The following is a 27,913-nucleotide window of genomic DNA, read 5'->3' as shown; positions in this document are numbered from 1 at the left end:
ATAGATCGCGATAGATAATCGCTGCGGTCTCGCAAGTTGTCAAATTGTGATAATCTGAGAATAAAACAACCATGTTCGAGTTTGCGCAGTAAAAATCGGTGAGTTCGCTGTTATATCAAATGCCGGCTTTCGATCAGACGTTCGTTATGTATATAAGTGTATGTTAAACAATTCGTATGTGCTGATACACACACACATAAACGATATTACTTTTGTCTGAAATGCCCTTAAAATTTTAGTGATTTTTTTTTTAAATTATCGTTTTTATTAATTATTTTGCATATGTATTTAATTGTGAATATACATTACTTGCTCCTTAGTTAACCTTAAGCCGGATAAGTAAATATTCATAGTATAGCAATGTAGTAGTTGATGACCATAAAAATAATATTTTATGTAATTTGCATGTTTTATTTTAATTTTTATATAATATTTCTATTATTCAGAAGTTATAGAACATTGTTGAGTTGACTTATTTTTCGCATTTTGTTGTGTTACTTCACTGATTGGTAAACCCAATGAGACGCTTCTTATTATGTTATACATATTTATTAATATTTCGGTACATCAGCACTACGAGTATGTACCTCTGAATCACCATTTTAAATTATGAAATGTAATTTCGATTTTATGTATTTTCCTGTGTATATATAAAATTTAAATCCAGATGTGCGGTACTTCTGTTTTCGTTTGCAACAGTTTGCAATTACTTTTCGGTTAAGTCGGTACTATTGTATATCTATTACCAGCATTGCGTTTTAAACTTCAACTGATGTGATCACATTTTATGTACCGATTATGTAGATTTTTTTGTGACTGAAATATTCGATTTAAATTGTATTAATATTAGATAAATATTTAATTTATTAAAAATACTGTATATTCTTACATTCGAGAGGTTTTTCGTTTGTTTGAAATAGTCGTTAGAATGTTCTCTAAATTATAAAAAATTGTACAGTTAGTTAAAACCCCCACAATAATAAAGAAATTATTTTAAATTGAAAATGAAAAGCAGAAAATTTAAGCAATAGTGACGAGGAAATAATTTTCCAAGCATTATAGACTCTAATCAGAATATTATAAAATTCAACTATTCGTTATTCAAATATTTGAATATCTGTTTCATATTTTTTTTTTAATTTCTTGTAATATTTTTAAACAACATAAATAGTAAATATGTTCTTCGTGATACTGCAGCATTATCTACAGTCCAACTGTGCCATTTTTATTTTGCAAAATTTATCTTCTTATTATTATGTTATTCATAACTACAGTAGTCACAACTACTGATAGTCGATTAATAAAATAATGAAAAATTCTTTGTAATTGCCGAAATTTCATAAATAACTTATACTTCCGAATTAATTGTATTTTTAAGCTGTATTTTTTATCAATATTATTATCTAGTATTTTTGGAGCATACCGAGCTGTAAACTTATTGGCAACAAATATATTAAAAAATGAACTAAATTCATAGTTTGAAAATATTATTTTAAATAAATTTATAGTTTGCTCTATTATTTTCAAAATTATATTCGAATATTTTATCGTTTACTATTCGACAATCGAATTGTCAAAAATAATAAATATTTGCAAACTCTAATTATAACTGATAACATTAATTTATAAAAACTACCGTTTTGTAGAAAATAAGAAAATGATTTTAATGTGGATGGAAATAACAGATAAATGTTTTTCTTTGTATTGTCTTCTGAGAACAATATTTTTTGGAGGGTTAAAAGTGTGGCAAACCTTACAAAATATTCAATAGAAACAATTTTATGATTATCAAAAGCAAAAACTCATGTGAAACATACAGCTCAAAAGATTACTTATAATTGATTTCTGATTTTTTGACAAGGTTCAGCTCAATAGACCAGTGGTACGTTTAATTTATTTTTTTATTAAATCTTCCGTTGTAACCTGACAGGCGTGAGCCCAATGCGTTACAACGAGCAAATCTGTACCAATTGAGTAAGTCAATCAGACATAATAAATTCCTACAGAGTAAGTATTAACCATCAGACTGAAAGTCTGGGAATCGATCACATCTCTATAATTAATTATATATTATTATGTGCTACACAATTTATAATCAATTTGGGCCGGTTTTTTTAATAATAGCACATTTTAAATAAAAATTCGAGTGCTACTGCCAGGGATCGAACCTGCAACCTCATAGTTACTAGTCTGTGACGTTACGGAGCACGCTATTCCGTCCTTAAATATTATTTGGTGTCTAATACCTAAAAGTCATGGGTTCGAATTTAAATTCGATTTCGATGTGAACCTTAGTGTTTTTTAATTACTGTCGTCTCTGTGAGATCATAATTATAATATAATTATATTTCTGATCGATCAACACAGATAAGGTTTTTAAGTGCTAACTGTTTCTGGCAGTAGAAATGTCGAAAAATGGAAGTTGTCGGCCGGCGGAATATTACTCCGTATGCGTGGTCAGTATCTTTGGAGCTCAAGAGACCGTTCTTTTTAATCCATCTTTTGCGACTTTAATTTTGCAATAATATCCAACGTTATTTTTCAGACATTTTGTGTTTCTCTGATTCATTAAATAATTTATTTTACTGGTCTTAAATCACGATGTTTATACTTTTCATGTTCCATTTCACAAAGTACATTATAACGCGTAACATTATATATTATTACGTATGTATGTATATCAGAGATGGGTAAGATAATATTCCCAAAAAAGTGCACGTTTTCATTAAATTAAATTAAAAATAAAATATTAAGAAAAATGCTTAAATACGCGTTCGCGCTATCTTTAAAATATTTTTCGTGATATTTAAAATGATTCTGACAATCAATGGATGTTATTAAAATTAAAATTATATTTTATACAACAATATTATTTATTTATAACAATTAACAATATTTAACAAATAACATATTTAACGACAGTCTTATTAAAAATAAATTATTAAGTGATAAAAAAACACCCATCCCTATACTAATAGGAATTCGACCCTGCATCAGCTATTTTCTTAAGATTACATCACCGTTGAACTTTTAGGTTCCTGGTTAGAATCTTGACAGCTCCTCCGGGTAGCTAAACACAATTTCAATACATCAATATTACTTTTAAAAAATCTAAGAAAGTAAAGAAACTCACCCATACTAAATCATAAGCCGGCGAATGCCTAGAGAATCCTGTAGAACGCCTTTTAGGCACCGGCCAAAGACTCACTGGAATACTGGAAACCCCGACTCTCCTCACCATCACCTCGTCATCCATGTTAGACAGTTCTATATAAACATCAAAGCTAATCAGTCTCACAAAACAAACAATCAGACATGACCTTTAAAATATAGACGTATGTAGTTCGTTCAGTAAATACGTGCCACGCGATGCGAGTTAACCGAGATGATTGCTTCGATCTAGCCGTGGAAGGTCGCTAAGGTTCACGATCACGATACGACTTCCTACAAACTGACGAATAGCGGTCGTGAACCCTATGAACTGAATTGGGTCATTCTAAAGATGATTGGGTCATGCTTAAGCCGTTCCGGAAGCAATAAGTCACCAAAGCGAGGTCAAACAAGTATAATATGTAAACAAAATATGACAAAGAAAGTCGATTTTGATACTACATACCATATTTCCCATTAATAATAAACTAATCTGGTGATATAATAGGCAATGCACCACCTGCTCACGTGATTGGTGATGCATTAGTTCAATTAATCAATCGTCGAGTGATCGTTTTCTTCCCTATTCATCATGCATCTAATAGTCACAGTAGATATAAATAACAAGAGTTGATAATATGTCGGTTACTGCTTGTTGCAATGCTACAACGAATATGGATTAAGCAAGTCGTGAACATAAATAAATTGATGAAAAAACAAGTGGGACAATCGTTCGTTCAAGACTAAATTGAAAGACTAATTTATAACCATATAATACATGTTTGACCCAGTAACCGCAAATGTTTTTTAAAAATGTTGAAAATCGTAATGAAATCATATTGAAAATAGTAGCTTATTTCTACGAAAAAGGAAAAGTATTTTTCACTATAAATAAGAGTGGCGATTGACCTACGACAATAAATGATTTAATACACTGAATTATTATATATAACATGATTATATAAGTAATAAACATTTTATGAATGAAATACACACAATCAACCAGTTATGGCAAGATCAAAGTTTAAACCGTTTTTCAGACAATAAAATTAGCCTAATTCATGAAAGTAATTTTATAAATAAAATATTTTTTATTTCAAAAAACAATCAACATTTAAATTTATTTAATCTTTGAAATTATATCGAAATTTAAATTGTCACGTAAATAGCATGCAAAATAGATATCTATCGACACATATCATAAATGTAAATTTTATTGGAATAAACTTATATAGTTAAAGCTTATCTAATTAATAAAGATAATATTAACAATCATAAATTTCGAAAAGCTGTGACAAAAAAATATTTGTATTAGTATTGCGAAATCCAGTAAGACATCTAATCTTATAAACAAAATTTATTGCTTAATAAATATGAATAAAATTCTCAAAAAACACTTTTCTACTTTTGTTAATACTATTTCATCGATCCATCGACAAGCATGCATGTTGTACCCGATGCTCTTATCAGAACTTATATTTAATGAAACTCTTGAAGAATAACAATCCCTACGCGTAAGATGGCGTTATGTATTGTGACATTCACCCACAAAATGAAAGAAATTTTGGGTTGTAGTACTCGGACTCCAAATGTTGCACTGTTATACATAGTCGGTATTGTTCTACAGATGCGCGATTTGATTTAAGCGTGGATATGCTAAAGCACTCTATTTTTAACTTTATAAAAGAAAGGTCGCGACAGCAAAACAAAAAATGGGTTAGCTATCGTTTTTAACAGCGCGCTTTTCGAGTTGGCTTCTCTCTCACCCGCAGTCTCTCTCTCTAATTCGCGAGCATTGCGGCTCCAAACTATTTGAACTCGCAAAAAGAGAGCAACGAACACCAACGCCCATTTTCCGATTGTCTTCGGACGCATAGCGAAATTTTTGCGACTTATCCAGACCGTGACTAATACGCGTGTGCGACGACAGGTGCACCCGTCGTCTCTTATATCTGAACGGCCAAGACCTCGGCGCCGCAATCTTCTAATTAGCTGACCTCTCAGAGGAATCGCGGAAGTGGTTATGAAAAACAGGAAAATCGGGAATATAAAAAAAATAGTTTAGTTTCTTCACCTATTGCGAAGTATTTTCAACAATAACAATATTCATATCGAATTATCCGAATAAATATCTTGATTCAATGATAAGCTACTTTTTTTCCATCACCTATTTTTTATAATAAAGAAATAAGTTTAATAGAAAAACCTTTTTTTGACTATTAATCAACTTATTAAAGATACAAATAATAATTTTTCTTCCTCATATTATATATTTAAAAATATAAAAGTAGAAGTCAATGGATGTGAAAATATCTCGAATGAGATATTTTCATATATTTATAATTGGATACGGAGATCATTTAATCTAGATGTTTTAGAGCTTGTATGTATATTCTGGCTAAAATTAAAACGCGAGAATCTAAAGTATTCTAACAACATACACATATTAGAATCATGCTTTACTGATTTATCTAATACATCACCGCATCGCATTTTTACTGTTTTCAGAAAGATGTAGTGTTTATTCCTACCCCGTCTATGCTATCAAAAAATATTAAGAGATTGTGATCAAGAATTTTCGAGAAATTATGAATAATTTTGATTCTCTTTTCACGAGAATATTTTATTTTGAAATTTCGAGAATCTTGTTTCTCTTGTTTTTAAGAGAGTTATTTTCAAAAATTATTTACAGAAGTAAAAATATTAAATACACTTATTAAGTCTAAAATAATTGAGAAGCGCAGGAATATTCTGAGCTTCGACATAACTCTCCCGTCGACAGACAAACAAATATTGACGCACGACTGAAACGCCGCCTAATGCGTGCGTCAGGGCGAGTCAGAGCGTGAGGCACCTTGCTCTAGCTCTCTCGCACCTGTGCATCTCGCTCGCACACATACAAGCGAATCCGTGCGAGAGAAAAGGGTATATACTATATTGCGAAATTGTCTGATATGCGGTATAGCATAGGCGCGTGAAAGTCAACACAATTCGGTCCGACGAAAGGCTGATTTAAATAACCCAAAGTGGAAAAATTGTGAAAATTTATTGGAGTTTCGAGCGGTCGATCGATATATTATTTTTATGAATTTTTGTATGAATAAAATAAGTATTTCTGAGTCTGAGTTTCCGAGAACCGGATCTCCGTTTCTTTATCTATTAGTTGATGGCTTTTTACAATTCTCCATAAGTCACTTTTACATTTTTTGGTTTTCATTTTCGTTTATCTAAGAATACGCATAATTGTGCGATCTGTGAATCTTTAAATATTATATTTTAGATGTCACTTAAATATTTAGGTGGGGGGCGAAGCAACAATAAAAGAACGATGTTCACGATGCGGCAATGTATTAGATAAATCAAAAAACTCCAATAGCTCATTGACTGCATTCGTTTTTAACACTTGTCTGTTTTTTCCACAATTGAGACTGGACGAATACACGTCTTTTAAGAGTCTTTGTCGTTTTCGTCGAGTGGCAGCACAAGGTTTTCGAGGATGTCGCAGTAGTGTCGAGAATTTTCAACGGCCGACCAATTTGGTGTTACTCTTTAATAATTTGTACAGATTGATGTGAGAGGCAATGATCAAGATAATGAAGCTCATTAAGAGGCGCCGCCATCAATCAACAGTAGCTTCTTAGTTTTGCCCATGAATAAAATGATGCACGTTACATAAGCTTACCATACGCCCCGGTTTCACAAAATTTCTGAGATTACTTTTTAGCCCTCACCTCCCATTCTCACTGTCGCATTCCCAATGCAAAAATGTCAGAATTCAAAAATGTCTGGAATGACATTAATTCATAATTATGGTAACTATTAAGCCTAGCGCTACAGGTAGCAAAAAATAACTATTAACGGTAAATAGTTTTTTATAAATGAAATTTCATTGTTCCATTAGTTCAAATCGGTCAGAGAAAAGCACAAACGAGCAGAGGAAAAAGACTTTTGTTACAAGTAATATTAATGTGACCAGAAGTCCTCCTCAAAAAAATTTTCCTCCAATTGTCCTCCTTGAACAAAAATTTTTTTGAGCTACCGTAGCAGTTTCTCCTTCTCAAAAAATGTCTTTATCGATTAGATAGATATCGAAAATATCGAAATGACCGCAGCAATAATGAGCTTAGCTTAGTAATATATGGTAAATAACTATAAAGCTAATATTATATTGGAATAAATAAAACGGCGTTCGGTGTTACCCCAGCCGCGATTCTCGTTTTCGAATTCGAAATTGAAAATATGAAAGCGATCGCCGCTCGAGTCGCAGCCGCGGCGGAAGCTCGACCGAGTCGAAGAGAGGTTAGAGAGTGGTGGGGGACCTCGCATGCGCAGTGCGCGACAGGAGCGAGAAGCCGCGCGGACTGCTCGATCGCGCTGGAAAGGGGGCGAGCCGAGTCAGCTTTCGTTCTAGAATAGTTGTTCTCCGAACCGATCCGCGACTCGGTCCGCGACGAGAGAAGCCTCGAGGGCGCAGTCGCTTCTCGATCGGAGACCGGCGTCGCCAGTGCGCGTGCGCGAGCCGGCGCTAGTTTCCGCTCGGCGCCGCTGTCGGCTTCCGCTGGACGCGCGCCGCGAGCGATGGCCGCCAATAACTTCTTCGGGTTTCCCCACGGCGGCACGCAGTACGGGTAAGTGCGGCGCGCCGCTGGTCCCCAGTCCGGACCGAAGAGTCTCGGTCTGACGTTTAACGCGTTTCAGGGGAGCGGGCGCGGGGGCGGCGTACGCGGGGGGACAGGCGGGATACGCCGTAGCGGGGGCGGCGCCTCCGGCCACCTACAGCGCCCCGAGGCCGGCGCCCGCCTACGAAGCCACGGCCTACCAGGCGGCGGCGACGCAGGGCAGCTACGCGGGTGAGTAGCCTTCGATCGATAAACTCCAACTCCGCCCTTGAACCTTGCAATCCCTCGCGTTTCCCTCGACTCGGTGAGTCCCTATATTATTCTTGATTATACCAGACTTTGATACGTATGCCGCCGATTTTAGCTGTTATGGCCAAAAAACATAAGAACAGATTATTTATATTTTTTACTGCGATATTTGCCAGGCACGTAAATATAAAGTAACTTGCTTTTAATTGGTTTTTATTACGATTAAACGCCTCTTTGAAATTTGATATTGTACGCAACCAGTTGACATGCCCAAGTCCTCTGCTATTATTTCAGGTTAGTGCACTTATCTGAACGGTCACTGTGCCTGAGAGCTTGGAGATAATTTTGTATTCCGTCCAGTCAAAGAGTTTAAAGGATGATCCAACTTCAGTTTCTGAACTTTTTTTTATTTGCCAAACACTTGATATTGTCAATTAAATGGTTGCCTCTGAACCTTTCTGTACATTTCGGGCGGTATTTCGGCTATAACTTGGCAGATGTTGGTTTTTAGGTGCTCCAACGTTTTGGATATGTCAGCGTAAACACGGCTAGCATAACCCCACAAAAAAATTCAACGGCGTTAAATCGCACGTTAAGCAATCCATCTCATAAATGTGTTGCTGGAAACTAACATTTGCCACTTTTGAACACGTGTGATTGTTGACAGCTGTCTGATTTACAGTGCTGCTAACATAGGAAACTCGAATTGGATTATCCTGTATAATATCTGAGACGTTATATTCTTGTATGGACGTGTTTTTAGTTTTTCAAGATATACTGATTTTTTTGACCAAAGAAACAGCCTAAATTAGCCATCGCTAATCTATGCGCTGTCATCAGTATTGTGTTAATGAGAGATCCCAGATAAAGAAATTTCATTGCAAGAATTGATTCCACAGTGCGTTTTAACTCCTCCAACACCACTTCAGCTGCCAATTTAAAGCGGCTTATAATGTTAATGTCTGTATATGCTGACTTGGTGTAAACGACAGTTTTATTTTCTAAAGTCTAGGATATTGAGATGCACGGACTGATTATTTTAATGAAATCTGAATCCAAAACTTGTATTTTAAAAACCACTGTTTCCAGCCTCGACCTAATATTCCACTATTTTTATTGTTAATTTGACAAGGTTACGAGAACAGTCAATAGAGCGCATATGATATTAATTTATACACTGTCCCAAATCTGCGAGGACTGATCAAAAACAAATTGAAGACGTTTTTTATTCTGCAATATTATATTCATGTATACAAAACACAACCCTTTTGAGTCAATACAGAGCTGGAGACGATCATAGAAAATTTCGAAACATATTTTGTATAAATTTTCCAGAAGCGCCTCTAAGACCTCGGTCGAACCCTTTTGAACACTAACAAAGGTGTCTAAAACGTTTTACGTTCAAAGTCAACTTAATTTTTGGGAATAGTCAGAAGTCACAGGTAGCCAAATCAGGTGAATATGAAGGGTGGCTGAGCGTTGCGATGTCTTAATCTTCACTTTGTGCACTGCATTATCTTCATCAACGACCATCTGCCTTGGACTATTCTGGTCGAACTCGATAAATTCTGGCCCACAAGCGATTCAGAACGCTCAAATAGTAGTATGCGTTCACCGTCTGACCAATTGGCACGAATTCTTTGTATATCACACCCTTTGAATCGAAAAAAACGGTGAGCGAAGACTTCACTCGCCTCTTCTGCACGCTCACTTTCGTCTGTCTCGACTCGTCTCTTCCCTTCCAAACCAAACTCTGGCGCTTTGTGAGTTGCTCATTCCGGTCACACCACCAGTTACAATACTTTATGTGAATTTCAGATCCATATCAACTGTTCTTTTCATGTCTAGCATCCTTTTGGTCATCCGTCAAGAGTACGATACAAAGCATGCGCTGATTTTGCTGTTTGCCCACGTCTTCTGTTAAAATACGATAGGCAGTACTTTTGGGGATGGCACAGATGTCCTTGATGAGTCTCGCAGATACACCGACCATCGCGAAATTGTCAAAACCATTGAACACCGCTCAACATTTCGTATGTTTCGGTGGCATTTATACCGAGTTTAAGACAAAATTTAATGTTTGCTCGTTTTTACATGTTGATTTCTCAACCAACGACAAAAATATACTGTCATATTTTTGACATAACTCGTAAACCAGAAGAGCTAGCGCCAAAAAAATTTGCTGGTAAATATCAGAACCTAAACCTACAAAATGCATGCCACAACTAAGAGATGGCACTAATAGAACCGGAGATATAAATCTAGTGCCTGCAGATTTGGGACAAACGGTGTATGTTATGCTTAGCAAAATGATTCCTCGAAAGTTCTCATATCCTAAAAATTTCCTCGCTTCTGAGTTAATTAACACCGACCATATCATCCACTTCGTTGACATTTTCTGCAGTTTTCTGCCAAGATCCATTTAGATACTTATATCATCATTTGCTGACCATACAAAATTATCAACTTTAGAATTATTTTTTGGTTTAATGACAACCCCCCCCCCCCCCCCATAACGTGATGTCTGGGACTTCTTCGTTCTTTTCCACTGCAACGGTGCCAACACGATTTTATTGTTTTGACTTCTAAGAAGTGCCAATTGTTTTTGCACCCTTCTATTGATCAAAATTCGATTTGAGTATACTTTGACTAACGCATATAAGAAGTCCTAGTAACATATTTTTAAAACATAGTGTGCAAACCAAGTTCAGGTAGACTATGGAGCAAATGTGAGATGTGACATATGTCTGTATCAGAGATGGGTTGGCTTAGTTTGTATTTTGGACTTGACCTAATGAGAGTACTAAAATATAATTAGTTTTAGAACTTTCATTAGATTAGAACAGCTAATGGACCTTTCGCAACTGTCAAATAAATTTTCATAGATATTTTAGAGCAGCATATAATTTCACTAGCGTCTATCAGTAAAATTATATTTTCGCTAGTAGAAATATATATCTACTGGTGAAAATGTATTTGGACTACACTAGTAAAATAAACTTTACTGAAAAATACACATTCTCTGTAACATTTATATATCGCATGTAAATAAATATTGCTAAGTATGAAAATGTATATATTACTACACACGGAAAAGTTGAAATCGTAGTTTTACTAGCACCTGCCAGATAAATCATATTTTCACTAGTAAAAATATATATCTACTTGTGAAAATGTATTCTGATATAATATCGCTAAAATTTCGAGACTTTTTTAGATTTTCTTTGAGCGATAACCTGAGAATTTCTGGTTTTTAGTAAGGGACATCATATCAACTTTTTTATTATTTTTACTTCATTAAGTTTTGTAGTATTTAATTAAATGACATGCATTTTTCTGGCCAATTTCATTTCCTTTTAATGATATTCCTGAATCTCATATTCTGCCTGCTGTCCTTTGTTATATGACTACAACATTTGCTTCAAGTCTCGAAAGGCTATTGTGATGCTCTCAGGGATACTAATCCGTTGAAATTTATGGCCGGTCAGCATATGAAAGGCACCGTCGGATCATAATGCTGATAAATGGATTTATGACGCTCTCAATACGTGAGAGGTTTTGTTTCTCGCGCTTAATGCGTCGATTTCAATAAAATCTTTTAAAACTGCTTTGCTATATTTCCCAATGTAAGCTAGTGAATTTCCATGATACGTTGCTGAGTTATTCCCTCAATATAAACGTTACAAAAAATATTTTATTTGAATAGCTGTACTAAATTATGTGAACATTTGGTTGTTCGATAAGTAATGCCATTTTTTACAGATATATAAAAAAATAACTAAATATTTTTAGTATGAGTTTCGGCTAGTAAGTTGAATGCATAAAAAGCTCCCATCCTAGATTTTTTCACTGTTGCTTTGGATGTCTGCAGCTGGACATTATCATGGTACTCAAATGGACTTTATTTAATTCCTGCAATGTCATACATGTTTACTCAGGATATAATTTGACTAACCCATCAATTACTTTAAAATATGTGTGCATATGCCGTTCACTACGTTCCTAATGCAAGAGATTAAAATTTTGCAAACAATCTTAATTTTTTTGCATTAAATGTTTCTTGCTACAATCGCTGCTTATCACTTCATTCAGAAATTGTATATTATACAGTTAAAAATATTTTTCACACCTATCCATTTTAAAAAAACATTAAATGTTCTCTGCCTGACAGTTTATTCTTATCGTGTGTAATTAATAAATGCATAAATATTAGATTATCTGTAATGTAGTTTTAAAACCAATTAAAAAATGAATAGCTAGTAATATTAATCATAACGACTTGATCTACTGCACGTTTAATTCGACGTTTCAGCTGCCGGCGGACAACCGGGAACATACCAACTCACGTACGGGCGCAGCGCCGCTCAGCAGACTTACGACGCTAGCAAGACCGCATACTACCAACAGGCGGCTGCGGCCGCAGCGGCGTATCCCGCTCAACAGCAACCAGCCTACGAAGCCGCTCAAGCCAAGCCGGCCTACACCGCCACGCCCACCTATGCCCAGGTAGCGTGCCTTCGCCCCACTATTTATATATTGCCGAACAGATTTTCTTATATGACTACATTCTCTCCTCAGGCTCCCGCGGCGCGAGCGACCGCCCCGGCGAAAGGCGCCCAATACACAGGTACTTACCCCGGCGGAACGGCAGCGGTGGCCGCTTATCCTGCGACACAAACATACACTACGCCTCCAGCGGCCACTCAACACGCCGCGCCGACCAAACGTAAAACATTGACGTTCCGACGCCGAGTTTCGTTCGCGGATGCGCGTCCCCGCTCTCGTATAATTCTGCAATACTCAATTTGTTCTTTATGTTCACAGAAACTACAGCGAGCACGACTTACTCGGGTTACGACGCTGCTCTCTACAGCGCAGCCACCATGTATGTCGCTCAACAAAACAAGGGCGCCGGGGCAAGGTAACTGTCTTGATTTTTTACTTATATACATATGAGTCTTCATTATAGTTATCTCCTTTGAGCTTCACCAACACGATGGTTGAGTTAGTTGTGTGCACTCATATTGAGATGTCTCCTGCAGCCACTTACTCAAAACGTTCTTCTTTCAATAAGATGTTCTAGACCAGTGTTTCCCATGGTGGGGCATTACGCCTCAGACTTGGGGCACCGCGCTTCAGAGATGCGACACGTTGGCAATTATCAACTATTCCACACTACTGTTTAATTAAAAAAGAGGCCGGTGGGGCATATGACTTTTAAAAAGACTGATGGGGCATGTGGCATAAAGAAGGTTGGGAAACACTGTTCTAGACAAACAAGATATGGAAATATATAGCTTCAAATCACATTTGATTTTTTCTATTAAGTATCAGCCTGACTACTTAATGGCAACAGCTATGTGTTAAAAATCTTCAGAATATGTTCTATCCCTTGGCAATATTCATGTCTTCTTGGTCTTGTTCTGCTGGGAGTAAAACAGTTATTGCCTTAACTTTACCTTATTGACATTCATTGCATTTGGCGCACATTCAATTTTGATGTTTCCCTATTATTCAACACAACCGTGGCTGATATTTTTGCACTCGCAATTTGCTAATATGTGGTTATAAGTTTTATTCGTATACATTATAATTAACTTTCTGTTGTCACGTAATAAAATTTTATTTTATTTTCTTGTGGAAACAACTGAAAAACGTATTATTTTCATTGGCTAGCAGTAATTAAAGGATCTTCTCGATCTAAGATTACACTCTTGTCACATGTTATGCAACATAATCATATAATGTAACATTTCTATAAAATATTTATTTTGTATAATCCTGATAATTAAGATTCAACTGTAGTTTAATAAGCTTCTTTAGTGTGAATCAGGAAAAATTACACCTAAAAATATTCATTCTTTCTACTTCTGGAACATATTTCAACAGTTTTATGGTGTTGAAATATGACACTGTTTTCAATTAATCAAAATATCTGTAACCTGATTTAACTTGGTTTTTTGGATTTGAACATTATTTTGGTAATAATTGTTAAACGATTGAATAAAACACCCAAGTGGTTATCCAATTTTTGCTGATTTTTGGGAGCATGTAGATAATGAAAAAACATTTAATTGTCTTGTCTCTGGTACTTTAATTTTTTGGTAACCATACAACTGAACACACCAAAAATCCGAAAAAAGTTTAAAATGGTATGAATAAAATAAATTATCAAGCATTCATTTTGGATCATTTAACCATCATGAAGTCCTCTAACCTTTCATAACTTGAGTTTATTTTTACTATATTGTGTAAATTGATAAACTCATTTAACACAAAACCTTTCATTTTTTCTATATGAAAAAATAATTCAATCTAATTTCTGAGAGTAACAAACATTTAAATTTAGTTACATAAATTAATAAGTTGGTTAATCATGCAATAATGACTATATATGATTATTTTTTCTGAGAGTTGCAAACATTTAAATTATTCAGTCACATAAATAAATAAGTTTATCAATTAGTCATGATATAATAAAAAAAATCCTGAAATTATAAATGGTTAGAGGATCTCATGGTTAATTGATCCAAATGAATGCTTTATAATTTATTTTATTCATACCATTTCAAGCTTTTTTACAGATTGTGTTCAATAGTCTACCTGTCACTGAACCTAATTTGTTCCCTTCGGTCCTATAATTTATTTTATATATTTATCAGCAAATGACAACCGTTAGTTATTTTCTCATAATCACTCCGTCCAAAGGTGTTCTTAATATTATTCTTTACACTTATTTTCTCATTGCCCACTTTACAGATAGTAAATATTATGTACTAATCAAAAGAATGTAAACTAATGATAAATCACTCTTACATATGGAGTATAAAGCAGTAAACTGTTTTCTGTGAACTGCTCAAGTTTGTGCTTATTATGGAGTGTGAATATCATTACAGTTCCGGAAATGCCGGCTGGCAGGGTTACCGCAAAGGCGGCAATGCTGCCGGTGGAGCCAGATTGCGTCCCAAGCCGCCGCCAAAGCCTCAGCAGCTACACTACTGTGATGTGTGCCGAATATCCTGCGCTGGACCTCAGGTTTGCACATCTACTTCTCGATATGTACATCTCAGATTTGCATATTATAATTCATCTTTATATTGCTCAGACTTATCGTGAGCATCTGGAAGGTCAGAAGCACAAGAGAAAGGAAGCCAGCATGAAAGCAGCAGCAAGCGGAGCGGGAAGCAATGGCGGAGGGCATGGTGGGGGCAATGGAAATTCACTGCGTTGCGAACTCTGCGATGTACCCTGCACTGGAAATGATGCTTATGCCGCTCACGTGCGCGGAATCAAGCATCAGAAAGTCGTCAAGCTGCACACTCGATTAGGAAAACCTATACCTTCTCAGGAACCTAAAGTTGTCGGAGGTAAATTTGACGTTTATATTTAAATATATTCTACTAGTATCATTTAAATAATTGAACTAAATTACTAGATATTACTCACATTATTTATTAAAAATTAATGACTCGTTTTAAATGGTATTGTTTTGTAATATTGTTCAACAAGAAGTCTCATTTATACTGTGATATATTATTTATATTATTACGCTAGTTATAAATCAATGACGTGTTTGTTTGTCTTTCATTGAAGAATTTATAAAAATACGTATATTAATTATATTGACCACTTGACCGCGTATGGTATCTATAGATGCCATCGAGAAAATCGCCAGTATGCATTGGGCACCTAAAGATGCCATAAACTTTTGAGCCTTGTAATATACTAATTTTATATAATTTAAGACTGAAAATCACTTTATATTATTTATAGAATTTATGGCTGTATGTATATAAATTGGTGCCCACCACATATTACCAAAGTGTGAAATAGCATACTAACATGCCAGCCGTGGTCAAAAGATTAAAGATACATTTATTTTGAGGCCAGTTTACCTCATTTTCTTTACCAAATGCCGTTTATGATTTTCAAGTAGTGTGTTTTCATCATAGAAATTCAGAAATACAACCACTATTTGATTTGAGCCATTAATTTTTAGATAAAACGATTTCCGGTACAGCTAAGATCAAATTCGTTTCCTCCGGCGGTCTGAGCACGGTCGGCGGGGACCCCGATGCCAGCGCTGACAACGACACGACCGCCGAAGAGATAATCGAAGAACCAGAAATACAACCTGTCGGACAGGACTACATAGAAGAGATCAAAGGAGACGACGGAAAAGTGTTGAGCTTCAATTGTAAACTATGCGACTGCCGATTCAACGATCCGAACGCAAAGGAAATGCACATGAAGGGCCGACGTCACAGGTTGCAGTACAAAAAAAAGGTACATCTTATTTATTAGCATTCGATTCGTGCGCTTCTTATGATTAACAGTAAAAGGTTTGAGGAAAATGTCGAGCCTGACGATCGACTTCGTCAAGAGATCCGTTTTTCAAATGATTAACGTTCTATATGATTGTTGACGAAAATTGTTCTAATGAAAGAGTGACATCCGCTTCGATTGACTGTTTTTAACTCTCGCTCAGGTTCAACCCGATTTAGTCGTCGACGTTAAACCGTCGTTGCGACAGAGAAAACTCCCCGGGCAAAAGATGCAACGCATGATGGACGAGATGTGGGCCAGGAGGCGTATGCACAAAGTAAGTGGCTTTTTTGATGTGCAACTGCTTGTTTTATTTTATTTTTGTCGGGTAAATCATATTGTTTTAGTTTAAAATCAGTTTTTCTTTTGAATAAGATATGGGATTTCCCGACTGGGTGTTGTGTCTTTTTTTTTACGTTTAAGTCAGTAATTCCGTTTAAATAGTCATGATTGTGTCGTTGTGGTTTATTTTATTTTATATATTTTGTAATAGAGTTTTATTTAGAAATACGATTTGGGAAAACTGACCACTTCGATTTTTTTACGTATTTTTTTTCTGTATATTAATGATATGCCAAAGTTATATTTGTGTAATTGTTTGTGCAGTTTTTTAAGAAGATGTTTTTAGTATTTTAGAAATGGCAATTTTTAAAAGATAAGATGTTTTATTTATAAGTACAACAGTTTTGTAAGTATTCACGCATAAGACATAATGCCTCTTCCTCATATTTTATACTGCAGAACTTCATACAAAGTGCATCTTCGCGAATAATTGGGCGTCATTGAATCAATAATATTTCGACATTGTCGGCAATGCATTCTGTACAATCATAACGATATACTATAAAACATATCGGTGAGACTTTTTGATTCAAAAGCTTAATATACAGAGTACAGAAAATGTTGCTACGAGTAATTTTTATACAGCTGTGAGGGCAATTGTGGAAAGCTACACGTTTTCACTTGAAAACCAAGAATACATATCGGTTATTGTCTGCAGTGTGAAATGGAGGAAGAGGAGCGACTGTACTGGGAGGAAAGACGTCGGTATAACGAAGAGTACGATTACATGGAGTGGTGCCGTCGCTCCGGCCCCCCAATGCCCCCGCCCCATTTTGCTCACCGCCCTTATCCTCCTTTTGCGCCTCACGTGAGTACTGTAGTATTTTCTCATATAAATTTTCAGGAGGCAATCTAAAATAAAAACAGTCACACAAAACTATTGTACTTTTTCAACTTTTTAATTTGGTTTAGGTATTGCAACGAAGGAGTTTTGCTTAAATTTGTCGATCGATCGACGATCCTGATGTATTTTTTGAAATATACATATAAGATGAACGATATGTTGATTTGAAAAATATGTGATAGTTTTTATGCATGTTAATAGAATTTTTAGTTTATTTTGTTCTAAATATTTATAATATAAATGTGCATGACTATGAGTTACTTAAATTATAACATTAGATTTATCTTGCTGATTTTTTTTGTTGTTTGATAATTGTTTCAATGCGTAATGTTTAAATATATAACACGAGTTCGAACATATATGAGACCTTGACTTTTTATATCTTTGCCAATCGTCTAAATTATCGTGTTTTAAACAGTTTATGCCGGTGATGAATCGTCGGCCCGAATCTAGAGACGATCGTCACATAGCAGCGCATCATGCCGAAATTTATCCAGCTGAAGAAGAATTAGAAGCTATACAGCGAGTAGTGTCTCACACTGAACGAGCTCTTAAATCTGTGTCAGACTCTTTAACCGAACAAGCGTTGAAGCAACAGTCAAAAGTAAGTCTTAATCGTGGAGTAAGGATTTTGGCAGAATTCACCTTGCTGGATTATAAAATTGTATACAATTTAATATTTACTTGCTTAAAATTATTTATCAGACAAATAAGCCAGTAGTAGTAGTGGTGCCACCGCCGCCGCCAGTAGTAGTAGTTGCTCCCAAAGTTGAGAAAACTGAAGAAAAACCTGCTGCGAACGGCGAGAAGAAAGAAGAAACAGCGGATCCCAAAGAAGCTCCTAAGGAAGATGGTCGCGATAATCAATTGTAAATTTCTTTCTCACTTTTCATAAAAAGATTATTAGTATCTTACCATCCTTCGATTGAGTGCCTTTTTAATGTTTTAGGTTCTCCTTTTTGCAAGAAGGCGAAGCTACCGGTGCGAGTAATGTTATACGCCTGCTCAAAGGAGTGATGCGAGTCGGACTGCTCGCCAAAGGTTTACTTCTAAAGGGCGATAGATCTGTACGACTCGTCGTTCTCTGCGCCGATAAACCTACGGTTTCGTTACTTAAACGTGTTGCCCAAGAATTGCCTCAGCATCTTGTTAAAGTAATTACATTCTTAACTGTAATAATATTTTACATGTTTATTAACTCGAAAATCGTTTGCTACATACAGGTCACTGAAGAATATAAGTATAAAGTAGAACTGTGTCCAGCCGAAGGCGCCGTCAGCATCACCGACGGTAACATTACCGTTCTGGTCAGCCTTACGTCTCCTGTAATGCGGGAACCGACTGGTAAGAATTTCTTCTTCACCCCCATAAAAGACGATTTTCGATACACCAATTTCATCGTAGTGTTAGGTATTGAGGTGCTTCTAATTATAAAACCACATGATATATCTTTCATTTATTATAACATTACTGTGTTTCAGTACCACGATGTGAAAACTTTTTGAAATTGGTATTCGAAATCGGTTATTCGCAAGTTTTGGGAGCTGGTAAGAAAGCTACACGATAAAGAACAAACAAATCTTCCACGTTGTCTCATATATTATATTATTATCTAACCGCTGCTATTGTTTGTGTTATTCGACGTGGTTTTCCTATTTTACCATTAATCCCAATACAGGCATTTTATTATTTTTGTACGTTCACATGCATCAGGCTGACACTGGCAAGCTTATATCCACGTTCCTCTCGGAATTAGAGAGAGAGATATTTTGTTAAGTTTCATTTGGCCTGTACTAATTTGTCGAATGTACTAAAATATCTATTGTTGATATAAGTTTTTAGGTTATTTCAGGGAAGGATTTTTGATCATGTCTATATCACGTCCTGCACTGTGCTACTCACCAGTCAGGGTATCTGGTGCAAGCCAGTTTCATTACATTGTGATATAATCATGTAACTGAGCAAACATATAATCCAAATTACTTCATTCGCACATCGAGCATTTTAGGATCGCTAACTCTTTTTTTATATTCAAATAATATATATCACTTAAATTGACATTACATATTTTGCTTAAATTTTGCTGCATATTTTTCACATTTTGAATAGTTTCGATTAATGGAGATTTAAGTGCTTATATTAGTTCATGATGTTATGTTTGCCCCGTTACATAAATGGTCAAACACCCTTTTACCGTTAGATGTCGGTGGAAGTGCGGACGCGCCGAAACGAGATGACAAGGACGTGCTACCCAGACAGAAGTGTCTCGACGCTCTTGCATCACTAAGGCACGCCAAGTGGTTCCAGGTACAATTATTTAACACAAAATCCAAACAAAAAATCTCACTTGGCCAGCGGCAGTCGTACATGTCACTAGCCTAATCAAGTTGTTACGCCATGTTTATTGCTCTGCATTCCGCGGAGTCCGCAATCGGATGGACCTCGAACTATGCATAATAAACAATATATTTATACTTATTATCATGGCTAATTTGTGTCTCGATTTTATTTTTCTTTTATGTGTAGTAATCAAGTTTTTAGCTGCACGTCTTTATACAATTTTTTAAATAATTAACAATGCTCTAATACTTAAATAAACAGTTATTAAACTTGCTACTTGAAAGTAAGAGCAATAAAATGGAAACACTTGTAATACTCCGTTTGGTAGCGGAGTATGTTCGTATTAGCCACATTTGACTGTTGTCTTTTCATATAGGCGAGGGCTTCGGGACTGCAGTCTTGCGTTATAGTCATCCGTATTATGAGAGATTTGTGCAGAAGAGTACCTACTTGGACGCCTCTCAATTCTTGGGTAATATTCACAACTAATCGAAGAATGAGTCGCAGTTTATATATATTCTAACGCGTTATTTGCGATTTACGCAGGCTATGGAGCTGCTGGTTGAAAAGGTCACAAGCAGTGCTGGAGCGCCTTTATCTCCTGGCGAATGTCTGCGGCGAGTGATCGAAGCAGTCGCTGGAGGCATTTTGCTCGAAAACGGTCCCGGTTTGCTAGACCCGTGCGAAAAGGACCACCAAGATGCTCTAGGGAATATGCCTCCTCAAAAGCGCGAAGATCTCACAGCTTCGGCTCAACAATTCTTGAGACAAGTTGCATTTAATCAGATTCATAAGGTACGTCTCGTTTATTAAGTACATACATTTTATGTAAATATAGTATTTACATACAATCTTTTAATTTGTACATTGCAGGTGTTAGATATGGACCCGATGCCGCAATGGCCATCCTTAAAACGAAAGAGATCTAGCGACGAAGCCGAAGGTACTACTGTAATTCATAGTTAATTAATTAATTTTATAATCCAACATCTCTAAAAAATTAATATATTTCAGGCGATGGTAAAATGACCAAAATGGAGGTGCAAGAAAAAATGGACATTTCTGAGACAGGGACTAGTATTAAAGCTGAACCTAATTGATATGTTGGCATATAGTATTTTTAATTTTTACGTGTAAAGTATTCATTGAATATTACCTTTGAATACTTCTTTTCCCCTTTTTTTACTTCATTTTCAGTAATCTTATATTTAAAAGAAAAAAAACACTTAAATTTAATGTATTTTACGGTACATTATGTATGGATTCCTATGTAAAAGATTAGTGAATATAATAATTCCTAACAATATACTCTATCCTTCATATATTCATAAAGTATTTTAAAACGTCAGTATACTTAATGAATCCACGTTTGTCGTAGTATACTAATGTCTTTTTTTCTGTATCGGTTTCAAATACGTCACAAGTGTGATGGTTTTATATTTTATGATTATTTTTAGTTCCGTCACTGACAATTATTGAAATTATGCAATTAGGTTCGTTTTTGACGTTTCGTTGAGTTTATTTTTTATATGCATAAGTACCCATGAACCGTCGTAAGTTTATCACAAATTAAAATAATATATAATACTAATATCTCATAGAAAATAACATCGGGTGAATTTTTCAAAAGTCCATTTGGCCTTAATGAGGTACTTCAACGGTGCATAAAATGCAGATGGTAGTAGATTGTAGTTTTTAATATTATACGAAAAAAATATAGCACCTTTACTGTGTCAGATAGTGAATGTTCTTGAAAAATCACCTTTGTATTGAAGCTGTTTTTGTCTTAAGGTGGTATCACCATGTGATTTTATGCTATGTAATAAAATATAAAAAATAAATGCAAAATCATATTCACATCTTTCAATTCTTATCCAAATCATGTTTCCTGAATCCTTATAGAATATATATTTAATAAATTATAAATAACATAATTTCAAATAAAAATTACAATTTTATGTATTTATTATTACACTAATTTTCACCCAAAAGCCGAGATTATACAGTTAAAATATTCTTCAGTAGCCAGTGAAAAACTCATATTTGCTTAAAACAAGTCTTTATTTTACACAATACTATTCATAATATATAAAAATATATACTCTTGCTAAATGCTTAGATAAATTAAATAAAAAACATTGCGAGAGAAATGTCTCATTATTATATAATAGTATCAAACCAAAATTTTACATTGCTAATAAACAATAAAGAAAATAGTAATGTTTGTCAATAGACATCCATGACTATTACAATAGATGAACAGGTAAGGGGCCATGTTCTAAGAATTGCGTTAAATGTATTAAATACTATTCAGTGAATCTGTTCTTGTTAAACTGAAAGTTGCTGCCTTAAAAAATATCTATATGAAAGATAACACTACTTGACTTTAAAACAAGCGATAACTTCTGAAATAGAATTTTAGCCAACATCTAAAGTTAAGAGTTACTAAAAAAAACAACCTTTTCGATATATCTTTAGTAAATGAAGATTACAACACGGATATCGAATTTAAAATATGAGTTTAATGCAAATCTCCTCGTCTATTAAGAATGTTTTATATTAGAAGGCATATTGGATCAATGCTTTATCCGATTTCTAGTTCCTTAGCTACACCGAAATAACGAATATCGTAAGTCGTCAAACCTTATCAATCATCATGGGCAGTTAAGAATATCATATAAAACCATAAACGAGATAATTTTCGCATTGGGAATACGTTGTAAAGATAATTTAATTGTCAAATGATGTGACACAATTTGATAACTTTTGATATGGACAGTTTTGAATTCGGAGAAATGTCCGTAATTAAATAATGTTTAACTTTTATCACGTTTTGGAATTTATGTAAATATTTTTCAACCTTGATGATGATTTTCGCTTTATTTGACTTAAAGACCTGATATATTATTAAATGTTTGTTGTAAGCAACCCTTTCAAATTGGAATTATATAGAATCTTATTTTTTTATTTAACATTTTGATATTATTAATTATGGTTCCACTCTTTATTTATGGTCCTTTTCTTTTCACCGATTGCAGCAGACATAATTATAGATTCTTTTAAGAATTTTTAATCCTCTTTAGTCTCTTAAGTTAGGCGAGCTAATATCAATTTAATATTTCTTTTTTTCCCATATTTATTTTGCATTTTGCATCAGTATTTCACATTATTATCTTTTTCTCCTTCTGGATATGTATCTTTTCAATTCATGTTGCAAAAGAATATAATTAAAATGAGTCATAAATTTAGTAAATAATATAAATATTGTAATTTCAGTAGTAGATTGTAGTTTTTAATAAAATACGAAAAAATATAGCACCGTTACTGTGTATATAAAAATAAACGTGAAATTTAATTGACATCTGATCAAATTTTCATTGATTCTACATATTACATAAAACAAATGTAAAATACAAAATAAAAATATATTGTTTTGCAAGTATATAATATATATATTAAGAATTTAAAACATAGCAATTATACAATATTCTCTTTTTATAAATAAATATCTTTTTACACTATGTGTTAATAAATATTTATATACACAATGGGTAATATGCATAATGAACATCTCATGTTTGATACACTTTAGAATATGCGTTCAGCTGTTAGAATAAAACTATCAAAGTAAATAGATACAGAATGTACAGTGGCTAAGAGATTAGTTCGTCGAGAGCTTTATCTCTGTTGCAGTTGTGTTGTAGAAGAGCTTTGGCGACTTTACTTTCAGGAAATCCCAAATCCATCAACTGACCCATACTTAGTAGATATTCAATTATCTGAAAAAAACACTAATTAGTTAATAATATATTATATAAAATAGTTTCCATATTTGTTTATAACAAAAAACAATTACCAAGATTTGGAATTTTTTACTACAAATATAATTTACAAGAAATCGCACACTTATTAATTGTATGGTTAATCTTTGAGTAAAAACATTTTAACTTTTGATTATGATATAGTATATGTACATATTTTTTAATTAAAAGTAAAATCTTTTAGATTTTACAGCTATGCGATTATAAACACATTTACGTATATTATGCCAAATGTAAACATTTTGAAGAAAAAGATAGTGTCATACATGATATTGGTGCATAAAATATACAGTTATATTTTTGTAAATCGTGAAGTTAGTCACGATTGAATTTGTTTCAAAGGTAGTAAAATTTATTTACCAACTATTAATAATTATTTATATTTTTACAACAATACAATAGCATTTTATAAATATTTTGGATACGATCAATACCTAATTTATAAAACTTTTATACACTGTAATTAATTGATTTTTTAATTTGTACAATACTGGTTCTAGTTTTGTAGCTCAAATCTTAACATATTTGTTATTATTATTAATTCTTGTATTTTTTAATTTACAAACTAAAGTTACAAGATGGCAAAAACAAGTAGAAATTACGCATACAGTCAAACAAAAACTTTACAACTAATACTAACTGTTTGAATGCGAGAGATAATAAACAAGATAAATATTTTTATTGTGTTTTAAAATTTATGGTTAGATTATTGACCTAGTAATATTTTATCTACACTTATATTTATATCATCGTAAGTTACCTGAAATAGATATAATAATATGTATTCCTTAGTTTTCAAAAAAGTATTGAATTTGTATTTTTATCATAATGCTAATAAACGCCAATATAAATAAAATGCAGTTAACATTTTATTTCAAAGCATGAAAATATATATAATAAAACAAAAAATAAAGAATGCTATTTAACAGAGAATTATTTTGAGATACATATGCAATAAAATAAATACTTTGTTCCATAAAACGAATTGTTTGTGCATTTATGTAAGGTAAATCTTCGGATTTTTTCTTCGAAAAAGGATTCATTGCAAAAAGTTATTAAAAGGTGTTCACTGTTCTGACCAATGCTCACTCGCACCTAATCTGTTCGACAGTAATGCACAAACAATTCGTTTTATGGAACAGTTTACTGTATTATAATCTTTATGTAGGATTTTGATATATCGATAATTTGCATTCTTTTGATTAGTACATGATATTTATAATCTGTAAAATGGGCAAATTTCAGCGTACAAAATAATATAAGAACACCTTTGGATGGATAACTAATGGTTGTCACTTGCTGATAAATATAATATGTAAAATAAATGATAGGATCGGAAGGAAAAAAATGAGGTTCAGTGACAACTGAACACACAACAGTTGAACACAGTGACAAGCTAACTCATATACTATTGAACACAATCTGCAAAAAGATTGAAATGGTATGAATAACATAAATTGATCATTTAATCATTACGAGATCCTCTAATATTTTTATTATATTATGATCAATTGATAAACTCATTTATGTGACTAAATAATTAAAATGTTTGTGACTCAAAATGAAAAAGTTTATGTTACAATGAGAAAGTGAAAAGAAGAGGTACGACTAGGAAATTGACATCGAAATTGGAAATTTATAATAAATATTAGTGCAAATTTTTACCTATTTTTAGGTCTGACGAATCAAAATTTTAAATGTTTGGATCAAATCAGATAGTAGAACTACACATAAATATTTAAAATATCACCCTATTGTCCTGTAAATTAGCAAAACAAATAGTTTGAAGAGTAGCTGACAAATAGCCGTATGACTTTCGACAACGACGGAAGTGGAACAGTCTTTTGAATAGTGACAAGTTAGAAGTTGAAAAGTACCTTTTTATCATCTTCTCCGATATCTTCGCATGCTCGAGCCACACGATCTATCGGAAACCCCATCCCGTGTATAAACTTGCACATCAACTGAAGCTTCGGGGAGAGGTCGTCGAACGGATTTGATAAGTTTTCCTTGTGTATCGGTCTAGAAGAAGAAGGGTCGGCTTTGGTAATTTGACTCGGCGCCGGACTACAGTTGTGAGATCTCTCCCGAGACTTGAGCCTCGCCTCGGCCACCTCGTCGTCCAGCTCCTTGACTATGTCCGGAACGCTCCTCGATCTCGTTTTCATCAAGCTTTGGTCTTCGGCCTCGTCGAGACATTCTTTGATCGGTTCGCTTTGCTCGAAATTGGTAATTGGATTATACGCAGTATAATCTGCGTTACTAAATTTGTATGGGTTATTATAAGAATTAGTGTTTTCGCTTACATAACTATCACTAACAGTCTGGTAATTTTGTTTATTAGATTCACTAAACGAGTTATCTGGAATTTGTCCGTAAACCATAGTCGAATTGGAATAAGCGTAATTCGGCCCGTAATATATATTTTCGTTATTGATTTGGGAATTGCCATAATTTAATTTACCGTGATGGTTGTATTGGTGATTGGGAATATAAACTGACGAGACCGAATACGGAATGGACGAATTCATCACAGAATTGTTAATAGGAACAGAATTATTGTACGTCGGAGTCGGCGTCGGAGTATACATTTCCGTCGGAGTATACATTTGGCCAGGACTGACCGTTTCGTTGGCGATGGTCGTTGAATTGTTAACATTTTCCGCGTTCGATTGGACTTTCCACACTTGAGCCAAAAGCTCCAAATCGTTTATCGTCTTCAATTCTAAATTATCGAATGGACTCGAAGTGTCGTTCTCGAAGTCGGAAAAATTCAACTTATCGACGTTACGTCCGTAACTTGAAAGTTTAGATTTCATCTTGACGCTCTGTTGAAATCTTGTAATCGAATCCAAATCGTCTAGCAGATTAAATCGATTCGCATATCCGTTCACGGGCGCCGGAATTGGTTTTAAAATATTTTGCAGTTCTTCCGTCGGCTTGGTTTCGACGATAGGTTGCTCCGGTTCGTCGCATCTCTCGCACTCGGCGGCGTCGTCCGGAGACAATTCGCTGATTTCGTCCGCACTCGGGTAAGACACTTCCGACACGCTCAACTGCTTCAGTTTCTCTTCGTTAACGGCGATCTGATCGAGTTCCCTCTGTCTGGCCTCCTCTTTCAGCTGTAGCCTATGGTTCCGTTCGTTTATCGACGCGTCTTTGGCGTTTCGCCACTCTTCCAATTTTCGAAGGACGTTATTTTCGAGCGTAAAATCGTATTCTATCGCTTGCACATAGTTCGATATCGAATTAACTTGTTCGAACAATCCGGAGGGAACGGAAATTAGAGGCGGAGGCTTGTATTTTTCCGATATTTTGACGGGAACTCCGTCTGTGTAGTTCGCGGCAGGACCCAGCGACATTGCGCTGTCACCTGTCACCACGATACGAAAACTTGACTCATCAAATACGTCCAATACCGGCCATGAACTAATACAAATTTTGACAGATAGATTACTCTTTTAATAAAAAATATAAACTTTTAAAGCTAAAATAAGAAATCAAAATTCTATTCTATAAAACTCCTAGATAATTGGTACATGTTTAGTGTTGAAAAATCAAAATACTACAATAAAGCCACGGTTGTATGCCTATAAAAAAAGAATTACTTTTAAATGTTTAAAGTCTAGTCGTTAATACTAAAAAAACTTTAATTTGAATAAAAAATACATCAAAAATAGTTATATATATCGTTTTGACTATAAATTGCTTTATAATGTTTTATATTAGATTAGATTAATAATTCTAACAAAGTATATAAGCAAGTTTTTATATACGCTTTAAATAACACTCTTTAGGCAAAATAATTAAACAAAAAACACACGTATGTTGTGCGTAAGTAAATATAATTTTTTTGTTTCTCCCAAAAAGTTTTTTTTTGCTTTTTTCCTATTTAATTTACCGATAAGCATAACTGCCAATGTTTTCACTAATAGTTTTGATTTTTCTACTGTCCATATTTATTATTTCAATGTGGGAACACTCTTTAAACGCTTATATTTACTACAGTAAAATATAAAGTAATGGTTATTTAGAACATAAAAATTTCAATTAATTTTCGATTAAATTTTTCTTTTACCCAATTATTTCAACGCAAGTGTTTGAACCATTTATTCTCTTATATGCCTATTTCCGATACACATATAAAAAATTGGTACATTAGAGACTAACTAGTTCAAATGCTTAATAAGAAACAGCAAAAGAAATTTACTAAGAAACAGGTG

The 27,913-nt window shown here is 34.2% G+C and overlaps 2 protein-coding genes and 1 long non-coding RNA gene across 18 annotated transcripts; 1 reads left to right on the top strand and 2 right to left on the bottom strand.

Moving 5' to 3' along the window:
• Positions 1–2,919: 2,919 nt before the first annotated feature.
• LOC148239128 (uncharacterized) lies at positions 2,920–5,103 on the bottom strand. Its single transcript, XR_015809737.1, has 3 exons — positions 4,917–5,103; positions 3,134–3,267; positions 2,920–3,070 (listed from the first exon to the last, which is right to left on the bottom strand). It is a non-coding gene; the product is annotated as an uncharacterized LOC148239128 (long non-coding RNA).
• Positions 5,104–7,480: 2,377 nt separating this feature from the next.
• On the top strand, positions 7,481–21,722 carry Zn72D (Zinc-finger protein 72D). 16 transcript variants are annotated; one of them, XM_088186845.1, is made up of 19 exons: positions 7,481–7,778; positions 7,849–8,000; positions 12,331–12,524; positions 12,597–12,645; positions 12,843–12,939; positions 14,915–15,053; positions 15,124–15,385; positions 16,039–16,304; positions 16,507–16,620; positions 17,344–17,493; positions 17,948–18,133; positions 18,235–18,398; positions 18,479–18,683; positions 18,753–18,873; positions 19,730–19,836; positions 20,246–20,341; positions 20,416–20,664; positions 20,743–20,812; positions 20,884–21,722. In XM_088186845.1, exons 1-19 carry the CDS (start codon positions 7,729–7,731, stop codon positions 20,967–20,969), a joined length of 2,757 nt encoding a protein of 918 aa, XP_088042971.1. In that variant the 5' UTR covers positions 7,481–7,728; the 3' UTR covers positions 20,970–21,722. The 16 variants fall into 16 exon arrangements, 8 of the variants coding, with proteins under 8 accessions (XP_088042971.1, XP_088042960.1, XP_088042951.1 ...); XM_088186834.1 differs by having other exon boundaries at positions 16,018–16,304; XM_088186825.1 differs by having other exon boundaries at positions 12,597–12,744.
• Positions 21,723–23,297: 1,575 nt separating this feature from the next.
• LOC148239126 (uncharacterized) lies at positions 23,298–27,130 on the bottom strand. Its single transcript, XM_088191895.1, has 2 exons — positions 25,568–27,130; positions 23,298–23,648 (listed from the first exon to the last, which is right to left on the bottom strand). Exons 1-2 carry the CDS (start codon positions 27,050–27,052, stop codon positions 23,523–23,525), a joined length of 1,611 nt encoding a protein of 536 aa, XP_088048021.1. The 5' UTR covers positions 27,053–27,130; the 3' UTR covers positions 23,298–23,522.
• Between the last annotated feature and the right edge of the window lie 783 nt (positions 27,131–27,913).

This window comes from Plectrocnemia conspersa, unplaced genomic scaffold (genome assembly GCF_051122295.1).
Source record: "Plectrocnemia conspersa isolate PC_06_02 unplaced genomic scaffold, ASM5112229v1 ptg000001l, whole genome shotgun sequence".
In the NCBI taxonomy this organism is placed as follows: Eukaryota; Metazoa; Arthropoda; class Insecta; order Trichoptera; family Polycentropodidae; genus Plectrocnemia; species Plectrocnemia conspersa.
The sequence above is the reverse complement of the archived record's forward strand: the minus strand, read 5'-3'. Positions and strand labels throughout refer to the sequence as shown.